This window comes from Hyperoodon ampullatus, assembly GCF_949752795.1.
Source record: "Hyperoodon ampullatus genome assembly, chromosome: X".
Taxonomy (NCBI): Eukaryota; Metazoa; Chordata; class Mammalia; order Artiodactyla; family Ziphiidae; genus Hyperoodon; species Hyperoodon ampullatus.
The window spans coordinates 34,944,424-34,961,934 of record NC_136913.1 but is presented as its reverse complement, the minus strand read 5'-3'; the positions used below and the strand labels follow the sequence as shown (position 1 = coordinate 34,961,934).

The following is a 17,511-nucleotide window of genomic DNA, read 5'->3' as shown; positions in this document are numbered from 1 at the left end:
ACCATTGCTTTCTAGATCCTATTTCCTCATTTGTTTTAGATTACTTCCTCGTTTTTCAAAAATACAGCCTCAAGTGACTTCTCAGGAAAGAGTTACGGGAGGTTAATTTTAGTGTACCTAAAAATCTGAAAATGTCTTAGAGTTCCAATTGCTCCATGTCCCCACTAACACCAAAAGTTTTAATTTTAGCTGTATTGGTCGATACGAGGTAGGATTGCCTTGTGATCTTAATTTGAGTTTTCCTGATGCCTGATAATATTGAGAATTTTTCATGTTTATTGGCTATTTAGATATATTTTGTTGAGAAGTGACTGTCCAAGTGTTTTGTTCATTTTGAATTTTTTTGTCTCTGTTACAGATCTGTACAAGTTCTTTATATATTTGGAATATGAGTCCTTTATGGATATATGTATTGTAATTATCTTCTCCCCATCTGTGACTTGTCTTTTTACTTCCTTAATGATATTTTTTGATGAACCTAAGTTCCTAATTTTATAAAGTCGGATTTTTAACTTTTTTCTTTTATGGTTAGTGCTCATTGTATACTGTTTATGAAATCTTTCCCTACCCCCAAGATCATAAATATAGTCTCCTATGTCTTATTCTAGAAGTTTTGTTCATTACCTTTTCCATTTAGGTCACTTAGGTCTATGCTAATCTCTAATTTTGGTAGAGGTCAAGGTTTATATGATTCCATATGGATGTAGAATTGTTCCAGCACCATTTACAGAAAAGACCATCCTTTCCCTTGACTTAATTGCAATCGTACATTTGGTTTACATCAAGTTAATATATTAACTTGATTTATTAATATATATTAAGTTGAATATACATATAAACTTGAAAAAAATATAGCCTATTTTATATCCTTGCCCTTATACCACACTTTCTTAATTATTATACCTTCATAGTGTGCTAGTAAGTTATAAATTGGGACAACCACTTTGGAAAAGTTTGAAAGTATCTATTAAACCTAAACATACACTACTCGGACTTCCCTGGCGGTCCAGTAGTTAAGACTCTGCACTGCCACTGCAGGGGGCATGGGTTTGATCCTTCATTGGGGAAATAAGATCCTGCATGCTGCACAGCATGGCCAGAAATAAAAAAAAAAAAAAAAAAAAAAAAAAACCTTAAAAAAATACACTATTCTATGATCTAGGAATCTGACTCCTACATATATGCATATGTCTATCAGAAGATATATAAGAATGTTTAGAGCAGCTTTACTCATGATAACCCAAACTTGGAAACAAACCACATGTTTATTAATGGAAGAATGGATAAATGAATTTCAGTGGCATCACACAATGGAAGATTACACCACCATAAAAAAGAACAAACACAACATGGATGAATCGCAGGAAGATTTTTAAGCAAAAGACACAAAACTGCATATACTACAGGATTCCATGTGTATGAAATTCAGAGCTTGCAAAAAACAACAAGTATATGATATTAGAAGTCAGAACAGTGGTTACCTCTAAGGGGTAGGGGATTGACTGTCAAGGGGCATGAGGGAAATCGGGTTCTGGAGATGTTCTATATCGCGACCTTCATGGTGTTACACGGTGCCTACATATGTAAAAAATTCTCGAGTTGTACAGTCAAGATTAGTGCTCATTATACACTTTGCTTTACATATATTATATGTCAATAAATAATTCGAGGGAATTCCCTGGCTAACTGCTGGTGGTCCAGTGGTTAGGACTCGGCGCTTTCACTGCTGAGGGTATGGGTCAATCTCTGGTGGGAGAACCAAGATCCCGCAAGCCATGAGGCATGGCCAAAATAAATAAATAATTCAAAAAAAAGAAAATGGAAGTAGAAAATGTCTTTATTCTGCCTCACCATGGAGTGTTTAGCTGGGTCATGGGATATAAACTCTGTGCTTCTTTCTCTCCGATTCTCTCAAATGCCTCCTTTCTTTCCTTCTGGGTCAGAGCCCCATCTGTGTGGGCTGGCTCCTTTCCTCCCCATACAGACTTCAATGAAATGTCCCGACGCAGAGCATGATGTCTTTCTAGTTCCTGACACGTCACTGAGGCTGGACGATGCAACCCAAAAGTGTGGCCAATATTCCAACACCAGCCAGGTGTCCTACAATTCAATTCAGTTCTGACACCATCTACCTGGAGTTATCAACAGATTACACAAGTTAAAGGCTCAGTCCCACAAGATGGCTCCCATTTCAGATGCCAATCACAAGTCCCAGGTTGTCACGTGTACTTCTGACCCATGGGCTATAAATTGGGGTTCCCACAATCCCCTCCTCAGCTTTGATAATTAGTTAGATCAGCTCACAGAACTCAGGAAAACATTTTACTTTCTAGATTACCAGTTCATTATGAAAGGATACAATTAAGGAATAGCCACTTGGAAGAGATGCATAGCCTGAGGTATGGGGGAGGAGCCACAGAGATTCCACACCCTCTTGGGATATGCTACCCTCTCAGCACCTCTGTGTGTTCAGCAACCTGGAGGCTCTCTGAACTCTGCAGTTCAGAGACTCTTATGGAGGCTTCATCACACAGGCAGGATCAGTTATTAACTCAATCACCAGCCCCTCTCCCCTTTCTGGAGGATGGGGGAGTGGAGCTGAAATTTCCCTGCTTCTAATTATGGCTTGGTCTTTCAGGTGACCAGCCCCTATACTAAAACTCTCTAGAATTCTGTCCACCAACAGTCGCCACATTCGAACCAAAGATGCTCCCATCACTCAGGAAATTCCAAGAGATTTAGGAGTTCTGTATCAGCAACTGGGGTCAAAGACCAAATATTAGAACAAAAGATGTTCCTAGCACCTATATTGCTTAGGAAATTACAAAGGTTTTAGGAGATCTGGCCAGTAGCCTGGAATATATATATATCTTATATTGCAATATCATAGGAGGTTACAGTCCCATGGAATGGATATTGACCAGTGGAAAACAGACAAGAGGAATACACTGGCAAGATAAATTCCCACCCCTTTCTTTCTTGGACCACTTGGAGGTGCAGTGCCTTTCGAAGGCCTTTGAGAGAAGACTCAAGCACTGAGCATACACACCTAATGAGTTTGGGGCTCATTGTGAATCGGTGGTCAGTGCAGTGATGCTTAACATCTGGTGCTTCATACTTCCTTGCCTCACTTCCCCTGTTCCTCACCCTCACCACCCTGGGCTTATACCTAGCAAGCAAAGTATCACCACTTTCATCTTTGCTTTAAACTCTGCTTTTGAGAGGCCCTAGTCTGAGATAGCATAGAATTCAAGGTTGAATATAACTTCCAGCAAAACTTTGAGGTCCTTAGTTCATGGTCTTCTAGTTGCCAGTGTTGGTAGAAACAGTTTGAGTCTTTCTGCATTATGGGTTAACTGTGTTTTGATTTGTGTGATTTTGCTTTAATTTTTCTTCTCTGTAGGCTATTGCCATCTTGCTCTAACCTGATATTCTGAAATTTTGTAAAATTGTGTCTAGATGTGGGGATGTGTTTTCAATGTACTGGTTATTCAGTGGAATCTATCAGCATGATGACTAGTGTCATTTAGCTCAGATAAATTATTTTGTCTCTTTGATGCTTTTCTCCCACCTGCTATCTCTGTACTCTTTCTGGAACTTTCACTGGTTGGATGAGGGATTCTACTCTTGTCAGTCACAGTTGTCACTATTCTCCTTCTTTATCTCTGGTATCTCCACGTCCCTAAACCCTCCGGCATTCTTCAGGATAGGTAGGCATCTTCCTAAGCTTTAGCCTCCTCATCACATAATTCTGGTTTTGGTTTCCTCCATCCCAGTTCATGAATCATCACTCCTCTACCAATTATCCAGCTTCTAGGAATATGTTGAAATCTTTTATCCCTTGATGGTCCTCTTCTATTCTTTTTGCACGGGTTATACTGTTATTATTATTATTATTTGTTGTTGTTGTTGTTGTTGTTGTTCGGTACGCGGGCCTCTCACTGTTGTGGCCTCTCCCGTTGCGGAGCACAGACTCCGGACGCGCAGGCTCAGCGGCCATGGCTCACGGGCCCAGCCGCTCCGCGGCATGTGGGATCTTCCCGGACCGGGACACGAACCCGTGTCCCCTGCATCGGCAGGCGGACTCGCAACCACTGTGCCACCAGGGAAGCCCTATTATTATTTTTAAATGTGCTTTATGAGTCTTGGGAGAAAGAGAAGGAGAATTGCTTAGGGTCAGTTCACCATCTTGAACTGTAAGTGTCTGAATTTTTATTGTGTAGTTGAATCTGTCTTTTCCATGTGACTTGTGGGTTTCATGACTATTTAACAAGGCTATGTTTTTTCTAAATGCTGGGTATGCTTTGGATTCATTTTCCCAGTATAATCTTCACTTAGAGAAGAGCTTATAAGTTCTCTGTCATCTGAAAGCAATCAATACCACCTGCAGCAGAACTTTATCCAGCAGGTCAAAACTTCCTCATTTCTGAAAATAACTAATTTTGTTTTTAAATACCAGTAAGAAAGTGAAAGGTAAAAGAAAATTTTTTTAGTATATTCTGTATTTTTCACTTTCAGCAGAAGATTTAAGGAATTGTTTTTATAAGAATAAAACTACTTTTCTTTTTCAATGCCTTAAATATCATGTAACTTTGTTTTCCCCTCCCCACTTTTAAAGCAAACTAATTCTTGATTTTTATCTTTAAATTAATTGTAAACAAAGTTTATTTCTTTAAGGAAAACCTATATAAGTTCTCCTTCCCTTTCTCCAAGAAATGTGGACATTCCTGTACTGGAAATTAGACATACTAACTTATTATTAGACATACTAATAATGCAAAACTTAAGCCGTCTAGGAACACCCTGAAATGAGTCATTCTCAATATCTGCACTTTCCAGATAACTGAAAATTTACCCTTTAAACATAGGCAAAAATCTTAACCACTGTGCATGAATATTTAGCTGACTCAACATGATTTAACTCTTTTGTGAATGGAGTATTAAAAACATCATTGCCATTACACATGTTATTGTGTCAAATTGTAGGTTCTAATGAGTATCCCCAGCCCTTTAGGTTCTGGCCAGTACACTGATCAGAGAAAAAGCTCAGTGTATATAGCATTCGTCGAATATGAATGAATGAATGAACGAATGAAGACATACAGTACCAAAAGAAAAAAAAAAAAGAAATACAGTACCATGATGCCTTTAAGTTCTGTTGAGGTATATGGACCTCTTTGCCCTTACACTAAATGACCCCAGATTGTTACGTTTCTGAGTTTTTGAGTCTGCTTGTAGCATTTCTTTCTTTGTCCTTTCTTTAGGTTCTCAGATGTCACTTGGTACCATTATGTGTATACCTCTAATAATTCTTCTCTCTTCTTTTAACCCTGGGACCAAGATCACGAAGCTTGTTATGGCGAGTGTGAAAAAGCTCTGACTGAATTTCAGATTGTTTTTGGCAGATTTGGTTTCAGAGTTTAATGTACTGTTTGTGGATTTTAGTTCTATTTTGGCAGCTCAGACACTTCCTCCTGCCCTCATCCCCAGTTTTTAGTTCTGTTTCAGACAGTAAGATTGCCCGATAGCTTATTTCTACATAGACAGAACAACATGCTAGTCATTTGTCTAAAATAAATTACCTGTATTTTCTACGTGGCAACAATTTGGGATCCATGATCCCAGGGATTTTCAAAGCAAGTAAAACTCCACATAAGTCATGACAATTCAAAGGATATAGTGTTTTTACTCATAGTAAAGCCAACATGTTCTTTATGGTAACCCCCAGAAAACTTTCCCATGCAATGTGAGCATGAATTCAACTCTCATCCTGGACCCCTCCAGATTCGGCACTACTAGGCCGAATCTGCTCCATTCTACACATTTCACCTTCGAGCAAGCTAGCCTGGGCATACTACCATGGAAAAGGTAGAGGAGAAAAACAGAGAAGAGAAGCATGCCAGGTTTCTTGAGGTCTAGACTCTGGAACACACACATCAATTTCACTGCATTCTATTGGTCAGTGCAAGTCACAGGAATAGCCCAGATTCAAGGGGTGAGCAAATACACTCCTCCTCTTGACGGAAGAAACTGTGAAGCCACATATCAGAGGACATGGATACAGAGAGAAGTGGAAGATCGGGGCCACACTGCAATCAACTGAAATGTCATTTACTTTTTTAAAGCAAGGAAAAAGAATCACTCCATTTTATTTTAATATTCCCTATTTTGTTTCACTCCGTCTAATTAATGCTGTATCATCTAGTGATGTTTCATTTTTTCCCTATTTCTACCTCCACTCTCGATATACAATATCTTAAAGAGGAAGATTTCTCAAAATGCATTTTTCTACCTACCAAGTGGAAAGTAAAATTTGCTGAATGTTTTCTACAAAGGAAAAAAGTGCAAAAAGTCATATTCTTAAAAGGAGTTTTACTGTCTACTTTCATTGTGAGTTGGATGTGGCCTTTGATCTCAGTAAAGTCACAGGCACATTGGCCCTAGAAGAATGAAACACTGAGTAATAAATGCACCAGGAAGTTGACAACAGAGTTGCCTGAGTTTAATATTTTAGCCATGGATAGGTGCTGCAGAGCTCCCAACTGGAAAACAGGATCATCAGATAGGTGTGCTGAGCTTCATTAGCTACATATGGAAAAACTACCATGTGAATTGTGTGCTCTGGTGATTTTCAGCCACTACAGGCGCGTTAACTAACCCCAGGAAATGCTTAGATCACATGATTCTTTTTTCTTATCAACCAGTGCAAGGATATCTGAAATTTGCTCTAAAATCTCAGGAAAGACAAAGGTGATTCCTTCCTTCTGCCCTGAATTCCCCACAGTCCCCCATCTGATCTGAAAGAGCGATGTTTAGCTTCTATGTGAGTGGGAGGGCTGGTGATTTTCTTGTTACTTAATTGGGAATTGCATGACTGGAAAGAGGAAGCAATGTTTAGTAATCAAGTGATCTAACATAATGGTAAACTTGGTGATTACTTAATATTCTAATGTAATTCTAAAACTTATGAAGATCTTTTGAGCCTAATTTTTTTATATAAGTCAGATTTACTGTATTTGGAGTAGTCTTCTCTGAAGAATGAAGTTTCAGAATATAATACTTTGGGCTGTTTCCAGAAGTCAGACAGGTACAGTTCTCAGAGTAAGATCGAGAAAATAAATTCATAGTGGCCACTATTCATGTCCAATGTTTCTTAGTACTTCCTCTTGTCCACAGAAAAGTATATACCCAACAACATTTAGAGTTGAGAAACTGTCCTTTTATAACTTAGCTTCTTCCTCATGCAATTTTACTTCATAACACACACACACACACAATATTGACGATAACTGGCCTTTTCTGTCAGATAGAAATCCTTTATGCACAAAATAAATATAAAAATGTAGATTACATAAATGTTATTGGGCTACTCTGAAGGCTTCTTTTGTCCAAGCAAAATCATTCCATTTCTTAATAGGTCCATTCGTAAGTGAAAATTAGGTTACGGGATAGTGATGTAGGAGAACCCAGCTTCCCGATCTCCCTACAGAGATTAATGACTGGACACTCTCCCTGAACAAAAACGGCTCTGGGAGACCTCTAGAGTCCACTTAGGAACTTTCAGCAACACCGTGGAACCGAAAAACGAAGAACAATCACACACAAAGAAAAGAAAAACAAATGCTTTCTGACCCCATCACCCCTCCACCCCAACCCCTGCGGCTGGCATTATTCAGGGCCAAGAAGGAAGCTCCCAGCTAGAAAGAGTTCCCCTCCCCAGAACTCACCCCTTCCTTAAGAGTGGGATGAGTGACAGCGTCCTCAGCTTCCTGGGACCCCTCACGAAGGTTCCGCTTCAGTTTCACCCCACCCACCAGCAAAGCTGAAATGTCAATACAGCCGGCTACGAGCTAGGAAGGAAAGCAGAGGCTATTATTAGCAGACACGTAGTGGGAGAGAGTGATTCACAGAGACCCGCTCTGCGCAGAAACTCAGGTTTCCCCACTGATGAAGCCAGTGGCCAGCACAGCTGCTGCGGATGCACTGCTGATCTCTCCAGCTTTTGCCCCACAGGTATTCTGTTCAATGACGCTAGCTACCTGAGTCTCTTCCCGCTCCCCACCTACTGCCGCCCCACCCACCAGAAGCGGGATCACACCTGCAGCCAGTGAGCTCTCTGTGGCTGGGCGAGTGTAAGAGGCCAGCCGCCTGAGTCCCTCCCCACCCCTACCAGAGCCCTGGAGCCATGCTCAGAACCGGGTGGAGCTTCTGCAGCTGCCTAAGTGCAAAATCCCAGCCTATGGCCCACCCCTAGGTGATCCCACGGCCATACCTGCTCTGAAGGCTAGCCCCTGCAGCTGTGCACCTGCACACCACCGGCCTGATGCCAGTCATTGGCCTCCACTGCAGCCTGCAAGCCCAGGGGGAGGGTATGTAGCCACGGGTGAGTGAGCAGCCATAGGTGAGTGCACCCACAACCACAGCTGCTTGTGGGCCCAGATCAGGCCGTGTCCTGTCACTGGCCAGCACCACCCTGCCCACCTGTGCCCACCTCCAGCTTTGCACCTGCACGCCCCCAGCCTGAACCCATCACCAGCCTCCACTGCAGGGTGCACACCCACCAGGGGAGAGTATGCAGCCACAGGAAAGCATGTGAACAGCCAGGTCCCCTGCAGCTACTAGAGGGCACATAGTAGCTACCTGCCCTGGTTCCCATCACTACGAGTGTGTCTGCAACTAGCCTCAGTCACTACATGGGCACCTGCAGCTGGCCTCCACAACCAAGTGTATGTATACCACCAGCTCTGGCCACCCCCACTGCCTATACTAGCTACTGGAACCGGAGGTACCGTTTAGGATCCTAACAGCCCTTGCAGCCACTGCAGACTGCCCCCCGCCCCTGCCCCATGCAGTACTCACCAAGGACCACACAGCTGAAGAGACACTGCACTTCTCCAGACCACACTTGGCACCCTGCACCAGCAGACCCAGGGTCACAACATGATCCAGTATGTCCCCTTCTGCAGGTAAAAGGCTTCCCTTACAGAACTCAGTCCATCAAGTCTGGAAGAAATGACTGCTTCTTCAAATATGCTGACATCTATTGAAGGCTACAGGGATCATGAAGAATCAGGGAAACATGTCTCCACCAAAGGAATACAGTAAAATTTCAGTAACTGGCCCCAGAGAAATGGAGATCCAGGAATTGCCCAATAAAGAATTCAAAATAATTATTCTACAGATGCTCAGAGAGCTACAAGAGAACACAGATAAACAATTTAATGATATCAGGAAACAATACAAGAACAAAATAAGAAGTTCAAAAAAAGATAGAAAAAATTAAAAACAACCAAACAGAAATTTTGGAGCTGAAGAATACAATAACTGAACTGAAGAATTCAATAGAGAGCTTCAACAGTAGACTTTAGCAAACAGAAGAGAGAATCAATGAGTGAGAAGATAGACCAATTGAAATTATCCAATCAATGAGCAAGAAGAAAAAAGAATGGCAAAGGATGAAGAAAGCCTAGGGGAATTATGGGGCACCATAAAAAATAATGTATACATCATTGGAGTTCCAGAAGGAGAAGAGAGGTGAAAAGGAGAAGAAAGCTTATTTAAAGAATAATGACTGAGAGCTTCCCAAACATGGGAAGAGATTTAGATATCCAAGTTCATGAAACTAATAGGTCACCTAAAAATTTCAACCCAAAACAATCTTCTCCAAGAGATGTAAAACAAAACAACAACAACAACAACAAAACTGTCTAAAACCAAAGAGAGAATTTTAAAAGCAGCAAAAGAAAAAAAAAATCTCTTGTACAAGGGAACTTCTATAAGGCTATCAGTGGATATCTCAGCAGAGACCTTGAAGGCCAGGAGAGAATGGGATGATATATTCAAGATGCTGAAAGAAAGAAGCTGCCAGTCAAGAATACTTTACCCAGCAAAGCTGCCTTTTAGAATTGAAGGCAAAATAAAAACTTTCCCTAATAAACAAAAGCTGAGGGAATTCCTCACCACTAAATCTGCCTTACGAGAAATGCTGAAAAGAGTTCTTCAAGCTGAAACAAAAAGATGCTAATTAGTAACATGAAAACATGTGAAAATATACAACACACTGGTAAAAGTAAGCATAGGGTTAGATTCAGAATACCCTAATACTGTAATATGGTGATGTGTTGACTATTTAACTCTATATAAAGGTTGAAGGACAAAAGTATTAAAATGGCTATAGCTTCAACAATTTGTTAACGTCAATAGTTACACAATATAAAAGGATGTAAATGGTGACATAAAAATATAAAAGGGGGTAGTAGAAGGATTGAGTTTTTGTATGTAATCAAAATGAAATTATCAGTGTATGATAGACTGTTATATATATGTTTTATGTAAGCCTCATGGGAACCACAAAGCAAAAATATACAGTACATACACAAAAGGTAAAGAGGAAGGGTAACACTAAGGAAGGTAAAGGTAAAGCATACCACTAAGGAATTCTTCAATTTACAAAGGAAGACAGCAAGAAAGGAATAAAAGAAAAATGGAACTACAAAATGGCCAGAAAAAAATTTAAAAGATCTCACTAGTAAGTCCTTACCAATCGATCATTACTCTAAATGCTGACAGATTGAATTCTCCAATCAAAAGGCAGAGAGTAGCTGGATGGGTAGAAAACAAGACCCAACTATATGCTGCCTACAAGAGGCTCACTTCAGCTTTAAGGACACACATAGGCTCAAAGTGAAGGGATGGCAAAAGATATTCCACGTAAGTGGAAACAAAAGAGAGCAGGAGTAGCTATACTTATACCAGACAACATAGACTTTAAGGCAAAAATGGTAACAAGAGACAAAGATGGTCATTATATAATAAGGTGGCCAATTAGTCAAGAAGATATAATAAACATAAATATATATGCACCCAATATTGGAGCACCTAAATGCATTAAGCAAATACTAACGGATCTGAGGGAGAAATAGACAACAATCCAATAATAGTAGGGGACTTCAATACCCCACTCTCAACAATGGATAGGTTATCCAGACAGAAAATTAACAAGGAAATGTTGGACCTGAAACATAGTTTAGACCAATGGAACCAACAGAGATATACAGAACTTTCCATCTAACAGCAACAGAATACACATTCTTCTCAAGCACACACAGAACATTCTCTAGGATAGATTAAATGATAGGTCAGAAACAAGTGTTAGTAAATTTAAGAAGATTGAAATCATAAGTATCTTTTCTGACCACAATGGTATGAAGCTAGAAATCAATAACAGGAAGAAACTGGAAAATTCACAAATATGTGGAAATTAAACAACATGTTCCTGAACACCAATGGGTCAAAGAAGAAATCAAAGATAAATCAAGAAATATCTCAAAACAAATGAAAATGGAAGTGCAACATGTCAAAACCTGTGGGATAATGCAAAGAGTATGTCTTAAATGTTCTCACCACAAAAAAGCGATGGTAATTATATGACAGGATGGAAGTGTTAGCTAATTCTATCATGGTAATCACTTTGCAATATACAGATGTATCGGATCAACACATTGTACATCTTAAGCTTACACAATGTTACGTATCAATTGTATCTCAATAAATCTGGGGGAAAAAAGAAATTGGCAGATTACTGAGGTTTAAGAATCCAGATATTTTGTAACCATCATTATAAAAATCGGTTCAGTGTAATTTCATCAATGTATGCTAGAACGACTGGGAGAAAGACAATTGGAGAAAATGATATTTATTCAGTCAGTACATAGTCCCCAAATGTTAATTACTAATTACAAAAGTAAATTAATACCTTTACGTTTATAACAGAAGAATCTGGTGATGAAACTTAATACCACTAATAACAGGACAAACTGACAATACCTACCTCCTAATACAATGCATGAAGGATACAATGTCACCTATACGTAGACTATATAGTAAATGCTAGTTTTGTATCAGTGTTAAATTTCTTGGATTGGTTCATTGCATTGTGGTTATATAGGTGAAAGTTGCTGTTCTTTGGAAAAACATTATTTGGTGAATCATCATGTTGTATGCTTTAAATATCTTATAATTTTATTTGTCAGCTATACCTCAATAAAGCTGAAAAAACATCAGAATAAATAAAAGTAAAAATTAGCGTGAATCCAGTTAACGAATGTTTCTAAACTAAGATACCAAGATACTTAGATGGCATAAACCAGAGGTTTATACCACCACTGTTACCCAGCTATTCTTGGTGCAGAATCTGTACCTAGCACAATAGCTTTAAAAATCTCCTTGGTTACTTATACCTTGTCTAATCTGTTAGTGTGGTATAAAGAACATGGGCTTTTTAGCTAGAAAGATATGGACTTAATTTTGACACAGTCACCCAGTAGTTGTGGGATAGTTTGAGCCTATCAGTTATCCTCTCTCAGCTTCAGTTCTTTTGTTTTTTTATCAACGAAATTGGGATAAAATGACTACCTTGCAGTGTCCTGAGGGATTAGCTGAAGTGGATGTAAAATGTTTGGCATAGTAGGTGTTTATTAAACATTAGCTATTTCTATTATTGACATTTATTTCAGTTAATGACCTTTCCCCCCATGGCAGCATATGCCCACACCTCTATCCCTTTCCTACATGGGGGGGGGATCATAACTGGTTGACTCACTTAGAACAATGACCAGTGCAGAACCATGAGCACATATATATATACTCACAACCTGATTTGATGGCAGCTAATTGCAAAGTTAGAACCGAAAAGGTGAGTGGAAATGAAAAAAAGAGGTCTTACACTAGGACTTCTTTGCCTTTGAAATTCTGTCTGCAATGTCAGGTGAAACTCCCTTGTCCATTCCCTTATACCAGTGCTGTGAGGGTCACCAGGACATTAGTACAGAACTCAGTACTCAGTTTTCCCTTCTCAATCCAGAAATTGTGCAGTGTTTGACGTATCTACAAAAACACAGAGAATCTCAATCCCACTGGGGCAGAGAAAATCTTTGCCATCTGAATCCACCCTTGAATATGAAGATCAATAACGCAGACACAGAGAGAGCTCATTCATTTTAATAATTGAGCACAGTTTTGATAGTTCTTCCCAAGAATTATCTCCCAGGGTCCCCCCACCCCCCGTAAACTATTCACACACAACATCTACAAGTATTTAAATTTCATAAATGCAGTGTTGCAAAAGCAAAAGAAATAAGAAAAGCCTTCATAGCCTTGAGATTAAAAACAATGCTTAATCGTTTTCTCACTATCTGTTACTAAGTACTAAATGCTAAAAAAGCTGTGCAGGCAGCCGATGGCTGGGGAGAAGAATGGAGAAGGAAGCTCTCATAATGACAAGAGCTTTTACACTCATTTTTCATCTCATAACCAGGATAACACAGGGAAGATCTCTCTATTTTGGTAACTCTGTTGGTGTCAAAAATAGAAAACCCTGGGGCTTCCCTGGTGGCGCAGTGGTTGAGAGTCCGCCTGCCAATGCAGGGGACACAGGTTCGTGCCCCGGTCTGGGAAGATCCCACATGCCGCGGAGCGGCTGGGCCCGTGAGCCATGGCCGCTGAGCCTGCGCGTCCGGAGCCTGTGCTCCACAGCGGGAGAGGCCACAACAGTGAGAGGCCCGCGTACCGCAAAAAAAAAAAGAAAAAAAAAAAAAAGAAAACCCTGGAGAAACATTTTCAGAGCAACAAATGGAGTTGGTTTTACTTATGCCACACAGGTGAGCGAGGGCCCAGATTCTCAGACTCCTTATAACTCTGGTTCCCCCTCTGGCTCACACTTTGGTGTAAAGAACTGAAGCTATCAACACAGAGCCTGAGTCATAGTAATAGCACAATAAAAGTTTGTTGAATGAATGAACTGATACCTGGGGTGCAGTGTGAACAGGCTGGACCTAAGTTTCTCTTTGCAGAAACAGTCTTGGGACATTGTGGGGAGGTGACATTCTCAAAGCAAGCCTGACTTGTCAGGACCGACCCTCAGTGGCCGGGGCATCCTGGGAACCCAAAGGAACCACTGAGTTCTTACTAGTTCAGCCCAGTCCCCTGAATATGCCCACTCAGCATCAAATTCATGGCCAGAATTTCAGATTCAATACCACATGTCATCAAAATAAAATGAATATGTGTGTAGCTCCTGCAATTACATTCAATACGTATAAGACTTTAATCTGGGGTAGAAAGTGACCCCCTTCACCTACCCTCCCCTTTTGCCTTTTTTCGCTTTCTCTCACTCTCCTTCTGTTCTCTTCCCCCTTCCCTCCCCTTTCCTCCTAACCCCATCTTCTGCCCCTCCCCCCTGCTCCCTTCTCTTTCTTTCTCATTATCAAAGTTGAATACTTCTAAATATCTGTGGCCCCAGAAGATATAACAAATAAAGCTGTTTTTAGTTCCCAGAAGTAGGAGCAGTCCTGAGGGGGAAAAAAAAACCTTTCTGGCCACATTAACAATGATTTAGAGACTCTCAAACTCACAGATATCCAGAACATTCTACTGGGTATGAATCCAATACCTACACAGTAAGCTAGGGATTTTAGTTTCTGGGATGTAAATTTCATCATGATCATGATGATAGAACAATAAATCGTTAGTTACACCAGTAAGATCTCTTTTGCACGTGTATTTAAGTAAAACAAAGTGTGGATGCTATTTAAAGCAGATGGGCGTATCAGATACATATTTGTCACAATTCTTAATTTCAGATTCACAAGTGCTGGCTGGAGGAGACCGTTTCCGGCAATAAATCAGTTTGCATTTTTTTCATAGCATAAGGAGCCGGCCAGAGTTAGGACAGGAGTTCAATTCTCTGCCTCTATCTCCCTTTCCTGCATGTTTCAAATAAAAATGTTTGGACAGGACAACCTATTGGTTACTAACCTTAGCCTGTTCTTTACCTTCAAGAGAATCAGGTTCCTTTGGTCAACAAGTCTCAGAAGTGATTTCCTCAGATAATTCCGTTTAAAGCTTTCAATTAGTTCTACCCTGGCATTGTATGGTTTTAAATGTCCTTTCATTCATTCATTCATTCAGCAAACTTTCATTGAGTATCCACTCTCTGCTGGGGCATACATTAATTCCAGTCAGTCTAATATTCTTTTGTAGGAGGAATCTCTGACCCAGTTAGGCTGCTGCATTGGTAAACTGGAGTGTGCTGTCACCATTAAGTGATGAATCACTCTCAGCATATATTATCTCTTATTTGGAAAATTTCCTTTGATAGGACAATAATGATAACAAAGATGACACAAAAGGGAATATGAATAGTTACTCCCTGGTTTGCTTCTTCTTTTGGGGAGTATACAAACCTATTTCCAGGCAGCCTGGTATTGCTGAAAGATCACCAAACCTAGAGTCAGATGGTCCAGAGCCAGTCTCAGCTTTAATCTTAGGGAAGCTACTTCACCATTTTGAGCCCCCATTTTTAAATCCTGAGACCTGAGTCTGAGAATCCTTGCCCTACCTTTCTCTGGAATTACTGTGAGGAAACAAAATGAAAAAATGCGTAGATAATTGCTCTGAAAACCATAAAGCCCCATACAAATGCAAATTTATGACTGTTAAACAATCTTTGACATTCCTTTCAGGGCAAATCATCACATTATAGTTTCTCTTTCTCTCTTTTTCTTTAAAGGAGGGAACTTATATTATCAACTAGCATTATTGGGGCATTTGGCGGTACAACCCACATTTATTTCCTCATGGAAGAGACCAGTTAGAAATTTTCCTTATTGAAAATGAAATGCACTCCCCTGGGGCCAGAGTCGGAGTTGGAGATGCACTGTTTATTGAGGGTTTCAGCCAAGGCTTCCGGTCCACAGAGGAAAACTCCTATTCTGGTACTTTTGGGAAAGAAAGAAAAAAGACAGTTTCAGGCTTTGGGATGGGCTCAATTACAAAGCACATGGGGGCATTTCTTATTGATTTCAGGCCTCAGAGCAGAGTCCCCTCTGTTCCTTTGTCCTTTCGCAAATGACAGAGTTCAGGTCACCATGAGAGAGTGTGGCTCGGCCCTGTTTGCGGGGCTGGGAGGGGCGGGCAGCTGGCTACTTCAAAAGGCAGCTGACTTCTCTGAAAAAATGACATGCAAGCAGGGTTTGCGGAAACTTCTACTACAGAGAAAATGAGGGTGAATTTGTGAGCCTGTGGGCCACTGCCCTTCAGGGCTCTGTGTCCCCAAACACCCCAGCATCTTAAAATCAAGGACAAACCCGCTTCAGGAACACCACCTCTGCCAACAGTTTCGTGTGGCTTCATCCCTCAACATTTTAGACTCTAAAGCCTTGCTCCTCTAGCTCTGGTTCCAGACCAGTAGCCTCGGTGTCAGCTTTTTAAGAATGCAGATTCTTAAAGTAGGTCAACTGTGTTTTTAAATTGTTATAACTTCACACCTTTTTGAAATCTGCCCTACAAAATTGGTTTGGCTTAAATGTCAAAGCCGTGACAATTTGTACTTTGATGTGATTGTATTTCCAATTTCTTGTTCCCGTAAGATTTCAGTAAAACTCAAAAATCTATTCAAAACCAAGAATATAGATTCTTTGGCCCTACCCCACATGTACTAAATCAGCGTTTCAAAAAGCTTCCCCCAAGGGCCTCCCTGGTGGCGCAGTGGTTGAGAGTCTGCCTGCCGATGCAGGGGATACGGGTTCGTGCCCCGGTCTGGGAGGATCCCATATGCCGCGGAGCGGCTGGGCCCGTGAGCCATGGCTGCTGAGCCTGTGCGTCCGGAGCCTGTGCTCCGCAACGGGAGAGGCCACAACAGTGAGAGGCCCGCGTACCACAAAAAAAAAAAAAAAAAAAAAAAAAAAAAAAAAAAAAAAAGCTTCCCCAAGTGATTTGTATGTTCATTAAAGTGTAAGAAGCAATGGCGAAAAGAGTGTATTTATGGTGATTTCTTGAGTTTGTCATGTGTTCTAGATTTTAGAAATGCAGTTTTCAGACTTCTAGCCCGCCACGATACACAGGAGGGCATGGAAGAGTGGAAATGGAGCCTGAAGCCAAGAGACAGGTAAGTAGCACTTCTCCTCTTCAGCTTCACCGTTAGAAGTCCTAGTAAACTAAGGCAAATAAAGGTTGCCTGGAGATGTTCTGAGAAATGTTTGCGACTTTAAAGAAGAAAAGGGAGAATCTGAAAATCTAGAGAACGGAAGAGGATAAGCTTGCGAGACAAGCAAGAACTGTAGTGCTTCCTTTGCACCCTGTCTCTTTCTTAAGCTACTTTCCTTTACCAATCAACCTATTCAAGAAACCAACCAAGCCTCATTCACTCTAAAGTGTAAATGACTGATAAAGAGTTTCAAGAACAGCCAGTACAGTAGGCAGGAAAAACTTAGAAATACCAAGGAATAGTAGCACAATGAAAACTGACCTAAAACAGTTTCTCAACCTCAGCACTACTCACATTTTAGGTCAGGGAATTCTTTGTTGTGGGGAGCTGTCTTTTATGTTATAGAACATTTAGTTTCATGATGACCAAAGCTTTAGTGAGGGCAGGAAGGACCTGGAATATCTGTCAACTTATGATCTTGGACCCAAAAACTATAAATGAAAGTGGGGACAGTGTTTCCTTAGTAA

The 17,511-nt window shown here is 40.6% G+C and overlaps 1 protein-coding gene across 1 annotated transcript in view; it reads right to left on the bottom strand.

Moving 5' to 3' along the window:
* Nucleotides 1–15,649: 15,649 nt before the first annotated feature.
* The window catches only part of CYBB (cytochrome b-245 beta chain), a gene marked incomplete at both ends in the record, with an annotated part of 32,035 nt that continues 30,173 nt past the window's right edge, over nucleotides 15,650–17,511 (bottom strand). The window contains one exon of the mRNA XM_079726950.1: nucleotides 15,650–15,776. Coding sequence (XP_079583076.1) covers nucleotides 15,650–15,776 — 127 coding nt within the window. The remainder of the gene's footprint in view (nucleotides 15,777–17,511) is intronic.